Genomic DNA, 14790 nt, shown 5'->3' with positions numbered 1-14790 from the left:
ACCATGATAGCGATCTGACAGTGACTCAACGAGTGGGAGAGAAGCTGGTTACTAGGTAGGGGTTAGAAAGTGAATCGCGCAGCATGCTCGAAAGCGTGCAATAATGTTGAAACTTTATTGCTGTGAAAAACCATGTTTTGTCAAAACCAGGTAAAAAAGAATGCGATAATCGTCCGCGAAAGTGTGGACACACCTCGCCGATTTCGACGACCTTGAAACATGCAGGGTACTTCCTCCATCTTGAAAATTCGAAATGTCTCACTCGATCCTATCAAAAGATATGTTTAAGCAAACGTTTCTCGGTGCGAATGGTGCATTGTGTTCTGCAAGTTATTTTTTGAAAATCTCAAGACGAAAGAACGGACGAAGATGTAAAAGAACTCCCCTTTTGATATACTTCGAATTTTCGAGCTACACACGAGAACACACTGTACGCATGTGCAAAAAGTTCGCGTTATTAGACGGTGACTATTAGCAGAACATGAAATTGAAAATGTCTTACTGTTCACCTACATACGTTCTTCGAGAGATATGTTGAATATAAATGTATTTTTTTTAGAAAGGAACAGTAAAACCTTGTCTTCTTTCATTGTTTTCGAATATTCAACATTTCGAAGAAATGCGTTGGACTTTGTGCTAAATTATAAAACATCCTACATATTTATAACAGTATGTATGTTTATTAGGCAAAGAGTAGAAAAAATGGATATGCTTCCGCACTCTAGAAAAGTACTCTGGAGTCCTCAACCTAGTATTTATTTTATGAAAAAATTCTGAAAAAATTCATAGATGTCCATTCTAGTAGCTAAAATATGTCTCATTTTTTCAGAATTTTCAATTAAAGAGGATAAGAGAAATTACGGAAAAACCTGATTTTCACCCCATTATTACCCCCCATGTCGACATGTAGGATTGAAAATTGGCACAAAGTATTTTTATCCGGCTACACCCTTTACTATAAATGTTAATAACCTCAATGCAATCAGCTTTTGTAACAGTTTTTGCAGAAAATTATTGCGCCTGCCGCCGCTACTTACCGCAAACTCTAGTATGCAAGGCATTTAACCTTGTTATTTTAACTGTAATATAAAATATTTCTTTAGTTGTATAAGTATTTACAATGAATACGAAAGATTATTTACACATGTATGCAAATGGTGCTGTAAGAAGCAGCGGAAGCGAAATTCCTTCTGTGTTACACATTGAACTGTCGCTGACAGACATCCTGTAACTGTTACTATAATAATAGTTTTTCCCGAGGTAATCAAAAATAGATACTTAGCACACCGAAGTGAAATGAAAGAAGGAAACAGAAATTCTGAAGAAGAATGTCTAAACCTCCCTTCAAAAGGATTTCTCGAGTTAAGCATGGCAGTATTAAATACCGATATGCACGAACTCCGGTTGACTTTCTTTACAAAAATTACGAAACCGCGACCGTAGCGAATGCGTGACACTGGTCAAGACAACGTTGGTACCCGATAAATATTTAAGCTCGATTTTTAAAGGAAAAGTTTCATCCTCTGTTCTCTTTGCTCGCAGAACTTTCTACTAGGCTGTTCCACTCCGCGAAAGCCTGTGCACGCCACGTGGATGCGTCGTAAAACTATGGAGTTATTGATTTCGGGGCGAATGTTCTGACAACAGTGATATCTCGCACGAACAGACGCGTCTGCACGTCTAGAACGTAGACTCGATGTTTCGCATGAATGAATGCACGCGACGCATGCGACGCACAAGTGTCTCCTGCAGTGCGTATCTGCGTAGCGTGTTAGAAACTCTGACACATTCGACGTGTCTATCCGTTCGATCGGATGATCGCATTATTTCACGACACGGGCATTGATCGCAGCGGACACTCGGTCCGTGAAACTCGATCGACAAGCGAGACGTTCTTATCGTCTTAGGGTCGATGCCATACCTCACAGGCCGGCAAACCTGACGGTTTATCTCCGTTTATACGTATTTTGGGGTCCGGCAAAGCCGCTTGAGAGGGTTCGAGATTCTCGGAACAAAGGCGCAGCGTGTCGTCTGCTGCCAGAACCCCAGGGGTTCTCAGAAATTTTTATCTCCCACCCCCCACCCCAGGAGATGCCTATGCTAGAGCACGAAGGCAGAATGAACAGGCTGTATTTATTTAAAAAGCTATTAAGGGGGCCGGCATGGTTTGAAATCCATATACGTATGCAAGGGTCAAAATCTAGACAAACTGCCGCTTCAATATTGCAATGAGCAGTTTAGAAGTGGTCAATTGTGTTTCCTAAAAGTCCAATCTACGTCCGTATAGAGCCCAAATTGCGAATATCTACCTCGTCGTGGAGTAATTTGTAATATTCGGCAGAAAATTCGAATTCTGAAGCAAGTATGACGTCACAAGATGGCTGCCGCTGAGAGATTCTCTTAATTTCGAGAGATTTAGTGTTCGTATCGAAAAAAGGCTCTATACAGACGTAGCAAAGACATGTACATACACGGTGGTATGTATTTTTAATTGATTACTTACTTATTTAAGGCGTAAAATGTCTATAAAAAAGGGCACAGCGTAACATAGCGTGACAGTCAAGGCCAAATGCCTGCCGGCCCCCTAAACTAGAACTTTTCAGAGTTCGTCGTGGTAAAAAATGGGGAAAACGTTGTTAGGGAATTTAACAAACAAAATAACAATTTATTACTATAAAGAAGAATAAGAATATCATCTGACAATCTGTACGGTGAAACAATTCGCCAAACAACTCAAGTAAACACGGCGAAGGTTCTGGAAAAAACGTTGACGGTGAACGCGCAGAAAAATATCCGGCCAAAAAATTTTCCTTGAACAGCGAGAAACTAACAGTAATGAATACAGAACAGCCTCGGGGACGGAACGTAAACAAATCGAGCCTACCGCTAGGTCTGCCTATCCTCACCTCAGCCGCGACCGTGAGCCCAATGTTTTGACGTCGAACGTCACACGCTACATAGTATGTGTGACCGATGTAGTCAATGTTTCGAATACAGCCGAAAATACGTGTGAAACGAGGCCCTCCTATGCCGGAGTCATCCGTGACCCATCGCGGTAGCGGTGGTGATAAGCTCGAGCGACCGTCAATATGTACAGTTTTATTCCGACACAAGACGACGCTGTTTATTTCGAAATAAGAAAATCGCTATCTCCTCTTTTCCTTTCGAAGTTGTTCGCTCGACACTCCTTAGTGTTAGAATGAGAGAGTATGCCATATTCTATCATTTTACCACTTTATAGTTTTCCGCTACAGTCAAAATACGACGAAAGGCGGTCCCGAGACATAGTCTTATATCAGAATAAAACTATATTAGTGAAATATTAGTGTGAGTCAGAAATGACTCCGTCATAGGTCTAGAACGCGCAGGAGTTCGAGGGTTAGAGATGCATCGAGCCTTCGGTTGCACGTAGATTCTGCAGCAACCTTCTGTCTTACCTTGAGGATCGCTCTGAGAAAATATTTTACGCGTTCAATAGATTCAGATTTTTAAGCTGTTCTTCCTTGTGTGTAAATCCAATGTCGCCAGATAAGGGGTGGGGGAACGCGTCACGTGACCGGGCCGCGGCGGAAGCGTGGGGAAATTGCGCTGTAGAAGGGGAAATTAGAGTGGTGAACAAATCTTGATCTGGCGACTCTGCGTAGATCTACCTGAAGAATGTTACTTGTACACAGAATATTTCGAGCCTTAACCGATTCGACTTCAAATGTATTACAGAAAGAATTTTTTAAATTTTCGATACAGGTCCGGATAAAAAAGTTGTGAAAAGTAATTAGTAACAGTAATTTCTTTACAAAATTTCTTCTGTGTTCTCTGTAGTAGTTTTTCTACGATTTTGATCAATCTTATACCCTAATCTTTCTAATTTCTCGAATTCAAATCGTTTACTCCCATTTAAAAAAAAACTTGACATCGAATTTCGTCGACATATCTTCGACACAGAAAAAGTTCTAGGACAATGCAACGCGCTATTTTTTTTTTTCTTATCGTTACAGTTGAAAGAAGCACCGGTATTAGTTGAGATCAACTACAGGAAGAGTGTTAACTCAGTGCTAATAATTAACTCGCAACCTCTAGCAAAATAAACCAGTCTCTATGCCAAATTAATCTTCAGCTTTCTTCTACACACGTGACAATTTTTAGTTAGAAAATATGCGAATAAATGTATCAGTCACTATATGTTACGATTATTCAGCTCATAAACAGTACAGATCATTATATGTGATAAATAGACAGCCGATCTTTATGCGAAATGAAAATTTTCTGCCCGAATTGCAGCAGACTGGAGTGAAATAGAAATTTTCTAAAAATACAAATTTAAAAAAAATCTTTTTTCTAATTGTTCTAATGTTTCTGCTGTTCTAAATTAGACCCTCCCATTTTTGCCATAAATGCATAAAATCCGATTTATAGGGATAAAAATATTGAAACGTGATGATCTTTCCATAGATTATTAAAAACAGATGAGAATTTTTCTCATCTGTCTCTCTAGGCGTTTTTACATGGAAGTTTACAAAGAGACGTTATCAGGAATGTTTGAATTTGCGCTGAACTTCGTAACTTAAATATTTGGATTTGTTTGAAAACTTTGCTGGTTTATAAACAACGTCGGTATAACTATTGGACACTTTACAACTTTTTCCCATTCTTACTGTTTGAATAACATTATCCGAAAAATTTTGCGTTTAAATATTACAGATGTTCATTATAAATAGGAACAACGGATCGATAATCAAACTATCAAAATCGAATTTTTCAAACACTAAGCATGACAAAAAAATAGTAAATTTCTCACTTTTCATATGCCTTTGAACACAAAATTAATTCTTTCTCGTCTATATTTATTGCAGAAATCATTATGCAAATAAACTAAATGGAGAGCTAAATATTTTATCTTAATTAATTAAGGTATTGAAATGGACATAACCACATTAAATAACGGCAAAAAACTGCCATGAATATTTCATGCAGTCGATTTTCAGCTGTCATAAAAAAATAGCAAATAATATGAAATGTAAATGCCATTTGTTAATAGAAGCATTGCTACACTTCTGTCGAATCATTGATCATGATACGCTTATAGACGGACTGCGATATTTCTCTGTAACAACGCTTTACAACTTACCTTATCGATCCTTATCAACTATCAGCAAAAGTTTTTCCAATAGTAAAAATTCTACAAACTCATTCATGTTATGAAACTGATTCATGTTTTCATGTGACTCGCATATATGCATTGTGCAATGAAAGTAATATAAGTGTGTAACGTCTAATATTCTTTTAAAACATTAACGCCATTATCGTTTTTCTTTTCAAATTCTCTCGAAATAGTTCAACATTTCACAACCTCGACGAAAGTCTTAAAACACAGGGTTAATAATCTGCCCGGCTCGTAATAGCCACATTGAAATGATAATTCTCTCCTCAATCACGAAACTTTTAACACGATTAAGTAGCTTTCCATTAAATCTCGGGGGCAATTCATACTTTGTCACGTTTAGATTGCTTGGTACCGAACATTAACATGTAAAGTGTAAACTCGCAGCAAAGCAACATGGCGTTCTGGTCTCGGGCCGCTCGAGTGAGAGTATGGCACACTCACAACACTAGATCCGCATATACGTACACGAGGATTGCAAGGGTCCGGGAGTCCGTAAACCGATTCTCAATAATGCTAAAATGGAGCTTTCCCATGGTCAAAAGTGTTGGATAAAAGATAAATCTAGAACGCTTGGCCCCTCAAAAGTTCTACTTTTGCATTTTGTAGGCATAATTTGCAATATTCGACAAAATGTAGGAGTCAAGTGACAAGGCGATCGTCACGCCATGAACGGCCGCTAGGAGAAGCTCGAGTTCGTATTACAACGCTAGAATATTGCAAATTACGATTAGACAACGCAAAAGTAGGACTTCTGAGAGGTCAAGCGCTCTAGATTTATCTTTTATCTAACATTTTTGATCACAGAAAAGCCCCATATCTGCATTATTGAGAAATTATTTGCGGACTCCCGGACCCTTGCAATCATCGTGTACGTATATGCGAATCTAACGTTGCGAGTGTGCCACACTCTTACTCGAGCGGCCGGAGACCGGGCTCTTGCAGGGTATACGCTCACTGAACGAAGCTGCAAAAATGAATAAAAACTAAGGAATGGAAATTTCTAAAGTTAAACTTAATTCAAAGTCCTTCCATTGTTGTGTCATGCACTGGTACAATAAATACATTTCCTTGTCTTGCAGTACTTTTTATACAACCTTGATCAATGGATTGAGCATGAGTTTTTTATTAATACGAACAATTCCGTCAATAGTACCTAAAATTTCATTCGTATAGTGTCGTAGTTGATCGCATTTTCATTAGAAGAGACTCGCGCGAATCCAATGACGAAAGTGTTACAAAAATCTCATAGATAATAATCAAATCTATGCTGCCAAGGGATACTTTACTCGACTGTTTATTGTTTCTCATTTTACCTTTTTTAAAACGTGAAGAGTAAGTCTCTGTTCATCTAGGAATATTAACAAAAATGACAGAAGGGCATTTAAGAAATTACATAAAATTTTAATGTCAGACAATGACATTAAAAAGTGACCGAAAGCGGTGATAGCATTCCCGTTCCTTTACAATTCAATTCATTTTTCCATTGGGGGAATTGTCTTGACTCTCGTCAAGAAACCCGACCCTGTATCAAAAATGAAACATAAAGAAGCGTATTCCAAGCTATGAAACGTATGAACATGTTAACAACAGCGGTGAGAACACTCAATAATGCTTAAGAAAAAATTTTCACGGGACTTTCAAAGTGTACCAGGTGATATTCCATATTCTGACTAGCATAAGCGCATGCAGTATATGAAAATATGAGCCGTACGGAGCGATTAGAAACGTGAAAAGTTGATATACACACCCCATTTCGTTGGCTGCTTGATTATTGTTATTGGCCGATTCACCGTTCACATTGTTATTAATCGTGTTCGTATTATTAGTTTGCTGCACCGATTGACATGCACCCAACAGAGAGCTCCACCGTCTCATCACATGTTCACCTTGTGCTACCATATTGGAAAGAACTGGGGGGTCGTCCGTATCCTGCATTGCTGCGGTCGCCTCCATCCTAAAATACAAAGAAATTTCAATTCGTTTAAAGATCGACAGAAGAGTGAAATGTGAACATTTTGTAGACGAGCTTCTAAGGCTTTGGATGGCCACGGTTTCAAAGTATGGTAATTCCGTAATTCGGCCTGTTTTAGTTAGGAATTCTAGGCAGTGGGACTCCATTGATACAAACTGTTCGAGGGACACGATGATTCGGATGACTGGATCGTTTGTGAAATAAAATTTCTTACGAATATTATGAATTTCGATAAGTAATATGCCTCGAGCAGTTAGTTCACATAATAGAAGCTCAGCAAAGGTCTCGATAAAATAGGCATTCCGAAAATAATACATAGTTCGGATGAATAGAGCTCCACTGTGTCTTCTTTTGCAATTTGATCAATGACTCAAGCAAACAAAATTTGATGAATTTTAATAAAGGCTCTTTCGTAAACATAAAATGCTCACCGTTGCCGCTCATCGAAGGAACTTGCATCGCTCTGTTCGTAATCCAGTATCAAATCGTCGGATGCGATAGATTCGCAAGGTGACAGAGTGTCAACACTTCCAGCTCGACTCATTCGTTTGCCATGGTGCGGGCTGTTTGTCGCGTTCTTACTGTATCCTGCAGCTGTAAAATGGGACAATTGATGAGCGATACCAGAAAACGTCCAACTTCCAGCGTATACAGTAGATAGATTGCATGAGTATGCAGTACTTATCGAAACAAATCAAAAAGTCTTAGCAAATGCGGATGCAAAAATCAATTTTGCCTCTACGAGATTTCTTTATCTCAGAAATATTACTTACAAAAGTGTTCTAAATTCGCACATTCGCTAGACAATTACCCTCAAGTATACGTAGGTCGGAAGAATAGTAACTCTTTTAACCTTTAGAGGGCCGGCATTTTTCCATTGAAAACTTGAATTTTCTTGACGAAAAATTTGTATATGTATATACGTATACAGAGTGTCAACACTTTAACGAAGTCGCGCAGAACATTTTCACAAAGGAAAAAGTTATTTTAAATAATCCCCGGAATCACCTCTTTCAAAGGAAGTACAATATTTTTGGGACACTCTGTATGCAACCAACAACATGTTACGCCAAATTCCAAAGTTTACCCTTGGCCACTATAGAGGCCACCATGGTCCTCTAAAGGTTACCAAAGACAGTCAATCACCTTTACCTGCTTTAGGACTGGACTCGACTAATGTATGGCTGTTTTCGGTAACAAGCTGGCTAGCTACAATGGATTGCGCCTCAACTCCGACCCTCATGTTCTCGTTTAAAATAAGCCCAGGCTGATCAGCGATCTCATCGTCGAAGAATTCCCTACCCTCCGACAAGCTCAACGAGTTCGAGGCGTTGGTAGGCGTTCCAGGACTATCATCGTCCAAGGTGTTTCCGGACTGTTCCATGGGCTGCTCCTTTCTGGCCGCCTTGACGTCCGATTGCGTAATACTGGCTGTAAGGCTGTCGAAGAGACTATCAACGGGAGAAGTCTCGTCGTCTATCAGCGAGGTAGAGGTGGCTGCAGCAGCGGCGAACGCAGGATCCTCGATGGTGAGCAACACCGATCGCAGAGATGTCCTTGGTAGAGTTCCGTTCTTGCCTGTGTTCGCGGCAGCTTGCATATGGTGAGCAACGGAAGAGGAACGTTGGCACTCGTCGCTAGAGCTTAACGAGTATTCGTCGGCCATAGCTTCACCGTGGCCGTATTCAGGATCGTCGGAGCTAGGCGGGCTGAAGTCCGATTTGATGGATGGGATCTTTTCCGATCGAGACCTGTCTTTGTAAACTTTCTCCTCACCAAGCCCCTCGTCGTATCCCTCCGACGACGTGGTGGACATAGAGGTCGTCGATTCGGCGTGTCTGTTGTCCTTGTTTACGATTCTTTGATATTGGGTCGTTCGTTCCCGCACCAGTCCAGTGCCGGGGGCCGTGAATGTTTTCGGCAACGGAATGACAGATATCTCGGTGACCGTGCTGTCGTCGTCTCTGACGTCCCTGACGTCGAAACTCTTTCCGTTCACCACCATTCTTAAATTCCTAGGTCTACCTATGCCCCGTCTCCTGCTCGGAGAACCGCCGGTGTATTCGTAACCTCGGGTGGTGTCGTCCACCGTGCAACCCTGTTGGCTACCCACGCCAGAATCCTCGGTGCTGGAACCCTCTTTCGAGCTTGTAGAACCCTTCGAGGCAGCGGACACCATTCTGTTCAGATTGGCCACGGTTTTCGCGGTCTTCGAGTTCGCATTGGTGACCCTCACGGCGAATTGAGGCAACGGCAGGTGGCTGGTGTGCAGCGTGTACTTGCCGACCGGCTCGCGTATACCCGATGACCTTCGATTCCCGTCCACGTGGGAGGTGCCAACATTGTTGTAAATGGTTACACTACGCGCGGGCGACCTGATCTTCGACGCGGGCACCGAGGACGTGTTGCAGACGACCGGGGCTACCCTCTGCGTCTGTTTCGGGACACTCTCCTGCTGGTGTTGCTGCAACGCCTCCTGGTTGTAATGACTGACCGTGTGGCTGCTACAGATGTCCCCGACCTTGTTCGTGAACTTCACCTGCGGCTGTTTGTACCCGAAACGGTTCGTCCTCACCGCGATCCCGGTAGCGTCCTTCTTCGGCGGTGCGAGTCTCGGCGTCGATCGACCCGATGACAGGTTGCGAATTGTGCCCGCGTTGTCCTCGTCGCGCCGACGATTCTGCTCGGGACCGGCCGATTTCGATCGTGGCTGGGTCAGATTAGACTCCGCCGAGTAGTTCGATATCGCCACAGGAATCCGAATCGGATGTCGCCGGAAGCCGAAAGACGTGGCCGCGCCTCGCCTCGTGCCTTTGCTGCAGTTCTAGAAGACAGAAAAATGCCCTTCAGAATCCTGACAATCGAAACTAATGGAGCACCTGTCTCGGTGTATGTATATGTCTGTGGAAGAGACATTTGTCGAACACATTTACACCGCTAACGTAGGGTATACTACTTCAAGAAACTAGAAACTCGATCGATAAGAAATTAACATCACACGGAATTAGATGTATCAGGGACAAAATTATTTTGTTTCCTGTTATTTTTTAAATGACATTTGTACTGACAGATTTGTCACATTTTTTCTGAGTAATAATATCGGAGACCAAACATGGCATAATTCGGAGTATATTTGCTTCTCCGAAACTTGTCTGACTGTTCTGCTGTATCGTAAATTAAACAAGTAAATATGTTCCGAATCGTGTCGTGTTCGATGTCACTTCAATCAGAAAAGTGTCCGACGAGTATGTTGATATAAGTTAGAAACCAAAATGTTTTATCATTCGATTAATATTGTCTTACCAATACACGTACTACGCTGATGTCGACGTTTCATTTACTCTCGCTACACGATACAAGTGATATTTCGGTCCCAATGTTTTCATGTACGTCGAGATATTGCTGCTTTCGCCGTCTCTTGCGATAGCCGCGGATCGATAACCGATGTATTTTACATCGCCGGTACCTTTAGCTATGCTTCTATGCTTATGTGAAATCACACCTGATTTTATCGAATGTTGTACATTAATTAGCCATGACCGTTTTCGAAATACGGTACGCACGGACCTGATGAGTGTTCTTTTGAATTCACCCGGAGTCGTGAATTCTAGATTTAACCTCGGTGTAACGTGTATTTTTTATCAATCTTCGACTTTAATTTGATTTGATTACACGTGGTCAGATTATTAGATACGATTCGGTCTGCATTTTTTTTTTAGAAATGGTGGCATACACGAACCATTCATGAAAATAATAAAGATTTTCAATACGTGGTTCGTTCTATATGCAGTATAAAAATACAACAAAAGCTATTGTGATTTGTCGCTCTTAAATATGTGCTAAACATTTTTTACTGTTGTATGTTAACTTCATAAAAACCAGCAAGTCCGTCACTGGTAAGATATCGCGTGCAGTGTAGAAGATTATATAAAATTGAAAGTTAAAGTATTCGATAAGTGTTTCGTTGCATTGTAATTTTTAAATGTACTTTTCGTAGAATCTGTAAAATATTGAAAACCAGGATTCGAAATGAAGCGACACGATAAGGTGTTGGCAGACTTCCACGTCACTACACAATATTTTAAGAATCGACGCTCGGATAACCAGGAACCTACATTATGCGAATATTTAACTCCTACCTTATTTCTCAATTAGATTCCACAAGAAACAGATTGTCTTTATGAGGTTTTAATATTGCATAGTTTCCTGAAATGTCAACATTTTGAAGATCGTTCGTGCAAATAATAATGGCATTTTAATAATTGCATCTTAGATGCATCTCGGAACCTTTGTAATATCTCCTGATAATATTTATCAATATTATTTTCACCTTTTTTATTAAAACAAAGCCTCGGAACCCTCGGCAGAATTATTTGTATGCGATCGATAACGTGCGTGTGACGCGGAAGATGATTCATGAGCTAAACAGAATCGGACATCAACAAACATCGACAACAAAACCCCGTCGAATATCAAGAGAAACGAATGTTAGACTCGATATCGTAATCGCCAATAGCTTGTGACCAGAGATAACGAGGCATGGAAAGTAGAAGGTTCAAAAACATTAAGTAACCCGATTCAAACTCCAGAAATAGAGCAACCGCGTTCCCAAATGAACCAACTCTGTGCTTTTCAGACACCCGTTCTAGTCGAGACAGTCGAGAGTGTCTTCGAGCTTCTTATAAAACGCTCCTAACAAGGAGTCGACGTTCAATTGTTCCCGTGAACCGACCAATATCGGGAAAACTGAAACGGTAAGGCGAACTCGCGTCCCTGTAAAAGTTTAAGATGGCACGATTAGATATTTCTTAAATTCTAGCTTTCATTTTCGCCCACTATCCTCAACAATTCGGCTCGCTATAAAGTTAGGTATTCCCATTCACAATTTAATTATCAGTCGTCAATTATGCCGGCGCTTATCTCCAGTGTAAGAGATGTTTCATTAAATGTGCCTCGCTTATGAAACATCAAAACGATTCAACAGAAGAAAGTCGACTATGTCTTGAAACAAGAACGTATATAAAATTAATTTGCCTATCTCCAACTAAACTGCGAGATTGCGCGCGTCACGTATGTGTGACGGTGGTAGCGAACGAGCTAATCGAAAACTAATTACTGCGAGAGGGTTTTCAGTAAATTGGGGTTTAGGAGAGGCGAAGCGAACATTTCCGTTTCCTAGAAGAAATGTATCACTGCGTTCTGATGAAATTTTTGTGAGAGTTAATGAAACTGCTTAAATCGATTTCGACTAATCAAATCTTGCAGAACCTCTTGAATTTTAATCAAATTTATCGCGTTTCGTATCTTGCTTCCATAATACGTTCTGCTGGATCTTGTCCATTGCACCGTGTCTAATTACGTACGAATGTGTTAATTATAGAGAATGCACACTCTTTTAGTAGCGGACTGATTAAACAACGCGATAACACGAATGGACTTTACACAAGATTTCGTTTCCGAGGAACTGGTTTCATTTAAATAGTCCTTGGAATATTATTGCTACAATTTGCGTACTAAAAAAGACGAAAAAAAAAAACTGTTGAAACGTGCAAACGATGCCCGTTTCTAAATTTGCACTTTTCCAAACACCAATGAGCAACATTTGTTCCGGGACGAATGCATACAGACATTACTCGTCAGAAAGGTAGAGAAAAGGTAGGAATAGTTTGCAACATACGAAGTAACCGTCTGGTTCTCCTAGTCTACACAGAAAATTAATGGGGAACTGTATCGTATAGGCGAGACAAAACAAATACTACAGAATTGCAGCATTCATTGCAATAACTCGATTACCCTCATGCAAATTAAGTTACACTTCTACACGCCACCATATGTTATATTGTCATAGCTTCGTGTCCGATGAAAACCACGGTTTTCTCGATTGCTAAACAATATGGTCTTACTTTCTATTATTTCTCGCACATGTTTTAACGTCTCTTTCGTCATATTATCGAAATACACGACATTCCGATGAAGGATAACAGCGTTCCAGTGGAAATACCGTCCCAGTGGATTGAGCTACCGGAACGAAAAACCTACAGATGCAGCGGATAAACGAGTTTGTCTGAGAATTATTTGTACCATCGGCAACGGAGCGATCGAATTTATCAATCGCTCGCTACCGATAAGCTGGAAGATTCCAACAGTTTGCTCGAACGTGTTAACCATCGATTCGAATGGTGTACGTGTACGCGTCCCGGGATGGTATACGTCACTATCGGATAACCTTTGACATTGCCGGGAGACCATGTCACACCAATATTCGTTGCTTTCTCGACACTATTCTAATCCATTCTCTCAGAGTTACAGCCGATCAAAACAAGCCAGCCCCCCGATCGAACAGCTCGGTGTCTGTTTTGACACACGAGGAAGTGTCTATCTGTACCGGTCCTTCGTGACTATTTCAAGAACGTAAATCGATATTAGAGCCGTTCCGAGTGAAAGAAGCACGCGACAAACGGCACCAACCTAGTCCAACCGACGACGTCCGATCGTGTCCGAGGATGGACATTAGCGACGTCAGAGGGTAAGACGGGCCCGAGAAAGAAAACAACGAGGATTCTCGAGAGATCGAGACGAACGGAGGAGAGAAGAAGCAAGGCACCCTTACCGCAACACCGACTCCTCTCTCGACTGCGCTCTCATCGTCGCACCGGTGTCCATCCATGGGGTCAGTGTCGGTCTCCGGGGAAGTTCACTGTCGGGTCGGATCGGGTCGGTTCGGGTCCCGAGGAACAGCACCTAAAACGAGCGAAACCAGTCCATGACCAATAACGTGGTCCATGGATTTCGGACCGAGCGCCGTCCACATGTGGGTCATGGGACAGCGAACGCGTTTACAAAGAGTGTTCGTTCGACACGATCGATCCCGGCTCGAGGAGAGGACGTTCGTTCTCAGCTTACGTTTCCCTCTTCTAGGTCCGCAACGCCGTCATCCTGCACCGTTCTGCGCGCCACGCGAATATTTTTAACTGGTTGACACGGGGGGCGAGGCTGATGTTGCGGCTCGGAGGAAACCTTCCCCGTGGATCTGTCAGCTCGGCGATTTGGAGATTCTCGCACGTTCCCGTCGTTCCCGTCGTTCGCGTCGTCGACGGAAGACACACGCGCACCGATAACCCGACTCTCCTCGACTCCCTCGACTCTCTTTCTCCCTCTCTATTCCCCCCCCCCCTCTCTCTCTCTCTTTCTCTGTCTCTCTTCCCCTATACCCCTTTGGCTATATCACGATCGCTCGCTCTTTCTCGCCCCTTCGTTTCAGCCACTTCGCTTCGCCGTTTCTAGCCAGCTCGCCCTCTTCCTCGCCGCTTGTCAGACTCGACGGTGCCTCTCTCGAATTGTCGAGCACACCGAAACGTGGAATCGATCGAGCCGTCTGCGCCGTCGCGGCGTCCCGACGCCACCGTCGCACTCGCCTTCGCTGCGTAGACTGGTGAACACGAGGTGCGCGCGAGCGCTCTCGCGCCCCCGACTATTCCTCCTTCTATATCTGTTTCCGAAAGACCAGGGGAGGACACGGAATGATTTTTCAGAGCGACTTTCACCGCACGGAACACTGATAGACCAACCATGCCGCAAACACCGTTCGTACGAACGTATTCATCGAAACGAATCTGTCTCGGTCTGGTCGAGCATCCTCTTTCGGTACGCTTCGAAA

At 42.2% G+C, this 14790-nt stretch overlaps 1 protein-coding gene across 10 annotated transcripts in view; it reads right to left on the bottom strand.

Moving 5' to 3' along the window:
* The window catches only part of LOC143355510 (uncharacterized), a 181511-nt gene that overhangs the window by 147596 nt on the left and 19125 nt on the right, over nt 1-14790 (bottom strand). For 8 of the 10 annotated variants that reach the window (XR_013082515.1, XM_076790356.1, XM_076790354.1 and 5 more), the window contains 3 exons: nt 8286-9957; nt 7565-7727; nt 6909-7115 (listed from right to left, as the gene is read on the bottom strand). Coding sequence is in view for 9 of the 10 variants with exons in the window: in XM_076790356.1 (XP_076646471.1) it covers nt 6909-7115; nt 7565-7727; nt 8286-9957 (2042 nt within the window). In the remaining variant the exon portion in view is untranslated. Of the gene's footprint in view, nt 1-6908; nt 7116-7564; nt 7728-8285; nt 9958-13743; nt 13875-14036; nt 14280-14790 lie in introns of those variants that run through there. The other 2 variants (XM_076790358.1, XM_076790359.1) reach the window with 2 other exon arrangements.

This window comes from Halictus rubicundus, chromosome 7 (genome assembly GCF_050948215.1).
Source record: "Halictus rubicundus isolate RS-2024b chromosome 7, iyHalRubi1_principal, whole genome shotgun sequence".
In the NCBI taxonomy this organism is placed as follows: domain Eukaryota; kingdom Metazoa; phylum Arthropoda; class Insecta; order Hymenoptera; family Halictidae; genus Halictus; species Halictus rubicundus.
This window is presented reverse-complemented; position numbering and strand designations above follow the sequence as displayed.